The sequence below is a fragment of the Charadrius vociferus genome, unplaced genomic scaffold (assembly GCF_000708025.1).
Source record: "Charadrius vociferus isolate BGI_N301 unplaced genomic scaffold, ASM70802v2 scaffold2550, whole genome shotgun sequence".
Lineage (NCBI taxonomy): Eukaryota > Metazoa > Chordata > Aves > Charadriiformes > Charadriidae > Charadrius > Charadrius vociferus.
This window is the reverse complement of record NW_009646383.1, coordinates 37,905-44,736: the sequence shown is the minus strand read 5'-3', so window position 1 is coordinate 44,736 and position 6,832 is coordinate 37,905. Positions and strand designations below refer to the sequence as shown.

Genomic DNA, 6,832 nt, shown 5'->3' with positions numbered 1-6,832 from the left:
GGGGACAACAGCGACGAGGCAGGCTGCAGCCACTCCTGCTCCAGCAAACAGTTCAAGTGCAACAGGGGGCGCTGCATCCCCGTGCACTGGACCTGTGACGGGGACAATGACTGCGGGGACTACAGCGACGAGACTCACGCCAACTGCACCAACCAGGGTGAGTCCTGGGCCACAGCGGGGCTGGCTGCCCCTGTGCCGCTGCTCGGTGTCCTCGTCTGGGGGGATTCAGATCCTGCCCCGGGAGGGAGCATGTGAGTGGCAGATGGACCCTCCCGGGCGTCAGCTCTGCTGCTGTTCCTCCTGGAGAGCCAACCTTCCATGCAGGAGATCCTGCAGCCCCCTCTGCCTGCCCTGGGTGCCCAGATACCCCCTCCTGCACCTCTGGGTGCCCCCAGGCTGAGTGCCTGGTCCTCCTCCTGCCCCCTGAGCGCGTCCGGTTCCCAGCTCGGGGGGGGCGAAGGCAGTGAGCGGGTGCGTGTGCCCTCCCACCAGCCACGCGCCCGCCCGGGGGCTGCCACACCGATGAGTTCCAGTGCCGGCTGGACGGGCTCTGCATCCCCATGCGCTGGCGCTGCGACGGTGACACGGACTGCATGGACTCCAGCGATGAGAAGAACTGTGAGGGGGTCACCCATGTCTGCGACCCCAATGTCAAGTTTGGCTGCAAGGACTCAGGTGAGACCAGGGGAGGGGGGAACCGCTGCCCCTTGCTTCCTCTGACCCGGGGAAGGAGCTGGGACCTGCCTCAGCTCGGTGGCGATGGGGACAGCAGTGGAGGGATGCTCTGGGGCAGCTGGGACCCTGAGTGCCTGAAATAACATCTCCTCCATGTCTGATCTGCCCCCTCCTTGCTCCCCCGTCGGCAGCCCGCTGCATCAGCAAGGCCTGGGTCTGTGATGGGGACAGCGACTGCGAGGACAACTCGGATGAGGAGAACTGCGAGTCACTGGTGTGCAAACCTCCCTCCCACACCTGCGCCAACAACACCTCCATCTGCCTCCCCCCCGAGAAGCTCTGCGACGGCTCCGACGACTGCGGGGACGGCTCCGACGAGGGCGAGCTCTGTGGTGAGTGGGCGACACAGGGTCTCCCCCAGCCAGGAGCGGGACAAGGACCTGACGAGCGCATCCTCTCTCCACAGACCAGTGCTCCCTGAACAACGTTTTTTTTCAACTGCACCGTGGCCCCCGGCGAGGGCATTGTCTGCTCCTGCTCCCTGGGCATGGAGCTAGGCGCAGACAACAAGACCTGCCAGATCCAGAGCTACTGTGCCAAGCACCTCAAGTGCAGCCAGAAGTGCGAGCAGGACAAGTACAACGTCAAGTGCTCGTGCTACGAGGGCTGGATGCTGGAACCTGATGGCGAGAGCTGCCGCAGCCTGGGTGTGTGCGGGTGGGCTGCAGGGGCTGGCAGCATCCCCCCAGCTGCCTGTGACAGGGGGCGTCCCCCTGCTCTCGGAGGCAGCAGTAGCGGAGCTGAGGACCGTGTTGATGGGCACGGTTGGGTCCTGGGGGGGTGTCTGCGTTCTGATGGCGGGCCCCTCGCTGTCCCCACCTGGCATGAGCTGCCCCTTACGATGCAGGGGTGTGAGTGGTCCCGCAGCTGGGGCTGGGGCCAGGAGCCAGGGACACCTTCCACCCACAGGTGTGGGGACTGTTGGTCCCATGCAGCCCCTGCTAGTAGGTGCCCCTGTTCTGACCCTGCCCTGCTTTCCCCAGACCCCTTCAAGCCCTTCATCATATTCTCCAACCGCCATGAGATCCGCCGCATTGACCTGCACCGGGGTGACTACAGCGTCCTGGTCCCTGGGCTACGCAACACCATCGCCTTGGACTTCCACCTCAACCAGAGCTCGCTGTACTGGACCGACGTGGTGGAGGACAAAATCTACAGAGGAAAGCTGCTTGAGAATGGGGGTGCGTAGCCCTGGGGGCCTGGAGCGAGCTGGTGGGGGCCAGACAGGTGGGAAAGCAGCGGTGTGGTTCTGGGGTAGGGTGCCGGCCATGACTCCTTGGCACCCCGCAATGGTGCAGCCACTGGGACCCACAGCCCTGTACTGATCCCGTTCTGCTCTCCAAAGCTGCTCATTATGTAGAAGTTAATTAGCATTCCCAGCACTTCCCTAATGGTAATTGCAGCCCAGCAGCTGGGAGCACAAAGCCGGGCCCCCTCCCCACCAGTGCTGCAGAGGGGGCAGCCGCAGGGGGGCAGCGAGAGCCCAGCACCGGGCCACGGATGTGGGGCTGAGCCCTTTGGGGTTCCCACCCCGTTTGGGGAAGAAGCTTCCCCATGCCAGTGAACCCGGTCAAGCCGGGTGGAGCTGTTGAGGAATGGGGCACAATGGTGGCGGGTGGGCCGGGGAGGAGGCACCAGCCTGAGCCCTCCCGGCGCTGTGCCCCACAGCTCTGACCAGCTTCGAGGTGGTGATACAGTACGGGCTGGCCACCCCCGAGGGGCTGGCTGTGGACTGGATCGCTGGCAACATCTACTGGGTGGAGAGCAACCTGGACCAGATTGAGGTGGCCAAGCTGGACGGCACCATGCGAACTACGCTGCTGGCTGGGGACATCGAGCATCCCCGTGCCATTGCCCTGGACCCCCGCTATGGGTAAGGCAGGAGGGGACATCAGTCACCAGGAGACAGTGGCACCGTTGGGGTCTTGTGCGGGAACCAGGCCACGGGCTCCTGTCTGGACGCACGCCCCGCTGCTGATTCGGGAGGCAGAGCTTGGTGTCTTTGTGCTGACCATCTCCGCTCGCTGTCCCTCACAGGATCCTCTTCTGGACAGACTGGGACGCCAGCCTGCCCCGCATCGAGGCTGCCTCCATGAGCGGCGCGGGCCGGCGCACCATCCACAAGGAGACGGGCTCGGGGGGCTGGCCCAACGGGCTCACTGTCGACTACCTGGAGAAGCGCATCCTCTGGATCGACGCCAGGTAGGACCGGGACACCCATCTCTGCCCCACGCCTGCCTTTTCCCATCGCCTCTGGACCCCTGCCCCCTTCCCATCCCTCCCAGCTCTGGCACCTTCCCCCTTGCTTCTGTGGTGTTCTGCCGTTTCACTGCTGTGCTGAGAGCGAAAGCCTTTGCTCCATGGGGTCTGTTTGCGTCTGCAACACATTTCAGCCTTTGCTCTGTTTTTTTTTCCTCTGCGGGGACTGCGATCCCTGGTGTAAATCAGCAGTCCTCCTCCTCCTCCTCCCCCTCCTCTGCAGCAGCAACATTAAGCAGAGTAGAGGAGGCGGCTGCTTGGACCCTGTGGGCTGTTGCTGCTGGGTTAAAGACGTGGCCTTTGCCTGTGCCTGGCACCCCGTGCCCAGGTGTCTGCCTGCTCTCACCCCTTGTCTCTGCCGGGCACAGGTCAGACGCCATCTACTCAGCCCTGTACGATGGAACGGGGCACATCGAGGTGCTGCGGGGACACGAGTACCTGTCGCATCCCTTTGCCGTCACCCTGTATGGGGGTGAGGTCTACTGGACTGACTGGCGTACCAACACGCTGGCCAAGGCCAACAAGTGGACAGGGCACAACGTGACGGTGGTGCAGAGGACCAACACGCAGCCTTTCGACCTGCAGGTGTATCACCCCTCGCGGCAGCCCCTGGGTGAGGCCTGGGGAAGTGGAGGCGGCGGGATGGGGTGGTGGGAGCACGGTGGGGAGATGGTGCCGGCACTTGGTGTGTGCTCATACCCACTCAGAGCAGTGCATAGGAACTGCCCCCACCCCCATGGCTGCTCCTTCTCACCCCCGGCTGAGCCAGAGGCCTCCGCTGTGGCACTGGCGGCCCAGCACAGAAGTGTCTTGGGGTGATGAGGCTGATGGGTCAGAGCTCCTCACCGGGGCAGGGAGGGTCTGGGAGGTCTGCAGCTCTCTGGGGCTTCCTGGGTTGGCGTCCCCGGGAGCAGGGACATCACTGAGTCTTGTCCCCTTTGCAGCTCCTAATCCCTGTGAAGCCAACGGGGGCAAAGGGCCATGTTCCCACCTCTGCCTCATCAACTACAACCGCACCCTGTCCTGTGCCTGCCCCCATCTCATGAAGCTGGACAAGGACAACACGACCTGCTATGGTAGGGGTCTGCCCAAGCCGCCCTGGGGTGGGGAGGACAAGTGGGTGCTTCAGCGCTGGCTTTGCAGGCCAGGCTGAAGTCCCACAACTGCACCTCTCATCCTTCTCCCCAGAGTTTAAGAAGTTCCTGCTGTACGCGCGGCAGATGGAGATCCGGGGTGTGGACATCGACAACCCCTACTACAACTACATCATCTCCTTCACGGTGCCCGACATCGACAACGTCACGGTGGTGGACTACGATGCCCTGGAGCAGCGCATTTATTGGTCTGATGTCCGCACTCAGACCATCAAGAGAGCTTTCATCAATGGCACCGGAGTGGAGACCGTTGTCTCTGCGGGTGAGTGTGGAGGAGCATCACAGCTGCTCCTATCGGGTCCTGGAGTGGGGCACAGCTGTGAGTCCTCCAGAGGCTTCGGCTCCATGAGATTAGCCCTTTGTCTTCATCTGAGCATCATCCCAGCCCCGTTCTCACAATTAATGAGTCTTCCTTCTCTGTTGCCTTTCAGACCTGCCCAACGCTCACGGCCTCTCTGTGGATTGGGTTTCCAGAAACCTCTTCTGGACTAGCTACGATGCCAACAAGAAGCAGATCAACGTGGCCCGGCTGGATGGCTCCTTCAAGAATGCGGTGATCCAGGGGCTGGACAAGCCTCACTGCCTGGTGGTTCACCCCCTCCGGGGGTAAGTCTCTGGTGGGACACGGTGGAAGCAGGCTTGGGGTCAGGCCGGGAGCATCAAAGGAAAAGGTGTACATGAGGCACACGTGTGAGTGCGCGTGACAGTGCCCGTGTGTGGTGGAGGAGAGAACAGGTTGCTCTCCCGATGTGTCAGTGCGTGTAGGAGGTGTGTGAGAGGAGATGGGGCCACAGCTCGGGAGGTGTGCGCCTGTCGGTGTGTGCGAAGGAGCAGGCTGCGTTTCTGTAACACGCCTGCGTGCGCGTGAAGGAGGACAGGCTGCAGATAAGCGTGCGTTCACAAGTATGTGCCAGTCTGGGTGTGCATGGGGCTTTGCTGGGCAGGGCTGGGTGAGTGCTTCCAAACACCAAATGCCCTCCCAGGTCCTGGCACACGAGGCGAGGAGGCCATGGGGCTGCCCGGGCTGTGCAGCAAGAGGGGAGAGGCTGGAGAGGAGCCAGGAGAGCAGGCAGGGGTGGCAGGGGCTGGCGGAGCCTGGGTGCGCTGGGAGGGCCATCTCCGTGGGGCTGCTGGAGCTGCTGTGCTCAGTGTCCCCTTACCGGTGCAGGAAACTCTACTGGACAGACGGGGACAACATCAGCGTGGCCAACATGGATGGCAGCAACCGCACTCTCCTCTTCACGAACCAGAAAGGGCCTGTTGGTATGGGCTCCCCTGCCCCCTCTGTACCAACCCACCTTGCGGCACCCTTGCTGGTCCTGAAAGCCTCAAACCCCGACTCTGGCAGCCCTGGCTCCACAGGGCGCTGGCGGGTGGTTTGTGCCGGGTCGCCCTGACCTCGCATGCCCCTTCTCTCCATCACCCCATCCACTCTGCTGGTCCCATCCCACCTCCCAGATGGTGATGGTGCCTGCGTGCTGCCTGGACACTGACAGTCCCTTGCTTTCCAGGCCTGGCAATTGACTACCCGGAGAGCAAGCTGTACTGGATCAGCTCTGGCAATGGCACCATCAACAGATGCAACCTAGACGGCAGCAACCTGGAGGTGATCGAGTCCATGAAGAGTCAGTTGAGCAAGGCGACCGCCCTGGCCATCATGGGTGAGAGCTGGCAGGGTGATGGGGGTGGTTCATGAAGCCCTTTCCCTTTCTCCTGGCCCTGCCCAAACACAGACTGCTCGTTGCCATCTCTAGCAGCTGTGGTGGGGATGTTTCTGCACTAAAGGCTGAGCTCAGACCCCTTTTTCCGGGCCATTGCATGTAAATCTGTGTGGAGCGACCGCTCTTTGCTGCTGGGGCGGGAGCGGATGGGGAAAGCTGCTGCACGTTCCTGCCTTCTCCTTCCAGGCAACAAGCTATGGTGGGCTGACCAGGCCTCTGAGAGGATGGGCACCTGCAACAAGAAGGATGGGACGGAGGTGACAGTGCTGCGCAACAGCACCACGCTGGTGATGCACATGAAGGTGTATGACGAGACCATCCAGCAAGGTGAGGGCAGAGACCCCCCAGGGCCACACAGCAGCTTGTCCGCTCCGCTGAGGTACCAGTGGTGCCAGAGTCTGGCCCACAGTGACCGGGTGGCCACCTGACCCCATCCCTTCCTGCTGGCCCAAGCCTGGCCTTGCTCTCATGCTGGGTCCCTGCCGGCTGGCCCAGAGCACCCCCGTCTCCTGTGGCTGCCCCAAGTGGCTCTGGCCCTGGCTGCCGCAGCCTCTCCCCGGGTGCCGGCAGCACCACGGGTGTCCCCCAGCCACCACTCACCCCTCTTCTTTCCATGGCAGCTGGAACCAACCCCTGCAGCCTAAATAACGGCGACTGCTCGCAGCTCTGCCTCCCCACTTCCGAGACCTCCCGGTCCTGCATGTGCACGGCGGGCTACAGCCTGAAGAGCGGGCAGCAGTCCTGCGAAGGTGAGCGCTCCGGTCGCCGTCCCCTCACCCCAACTACCTCCTTGGAGCAGAGAGACCCCGCAGCCTCCCCCAGCCATGCCTGCTGCGTGCTGCGGCTCTACCTGTGCCGCACGGTGCTGCGCAGCCAAGCAAGTCGTGTGTGCCGGCGTGGTGCGCAGGGGGCTGCTACCACTTGCTCCGGCTGCGGCTGGGTGTGGCCCCCTCCCGACCGCCC

At 63.2% G+C, this 6,832-nt stretch overlaps 1 protein-coding gene across 1 annotated transcript in view; it reads left to right on the top strand.

Annotated features, from left to right (window-relative positions):
* Nucleotides 1–6,832, top strand: part of LRP1 (low density lipoprotein receptor-related protein 1) — a gene marked incomplete at its 3' end in the record, with an annotated part of 90,949 nt that overhangs the window by 55,333 nt on the left and 28,784 nt on the right. Inside the window, 16 exon segments of the mRNA XM_009894377.1 lie at nucleotides 1–157; nucleotides 493–675; nucleotides 867–1,067; nucleotides 1,142–1,160; nucleotides 1,162–1,382; nucleotides 1,719–1,916; nucleotides 2,404–2,608; nucleotides 2,773–2,937; nucleotides 3,363–3,607; nucleotides 3,939–4,070; nucleotides 4,183–4,410; nucleotides 4,580–4,754; nucleotides 5,317–5,411; nucleotides 5,660–5,809; nucleotides 6,056–6,196; nucleotides 6,490–6,618. The exon segment at nucleotides 1–157 is cut by the window's left edge and continues 3 nt beyond it. Coding sequence (XP_009892679.1) covers nucleotides 1–157; nucleotides 493–675; nucleotides 867–1,067; nucleotides 1,142–1,160; nucleotides 1,162–1,382; nucleotides 1,719–1,916; nucleotides 2,404–2,608; nucleotides 2,773–2,937; nucleotides 3,363–3,607; nucleotides 3,939–4,070; nucleotides 4,183–4,410; nucleotides 4,580–4,754; nucleotides 5,317–5,411; nucleotides 5,660–5,809; nucleotides 6,056–6,196; nucleotides 6,490–6,618 — 2,644 coding nt within the window.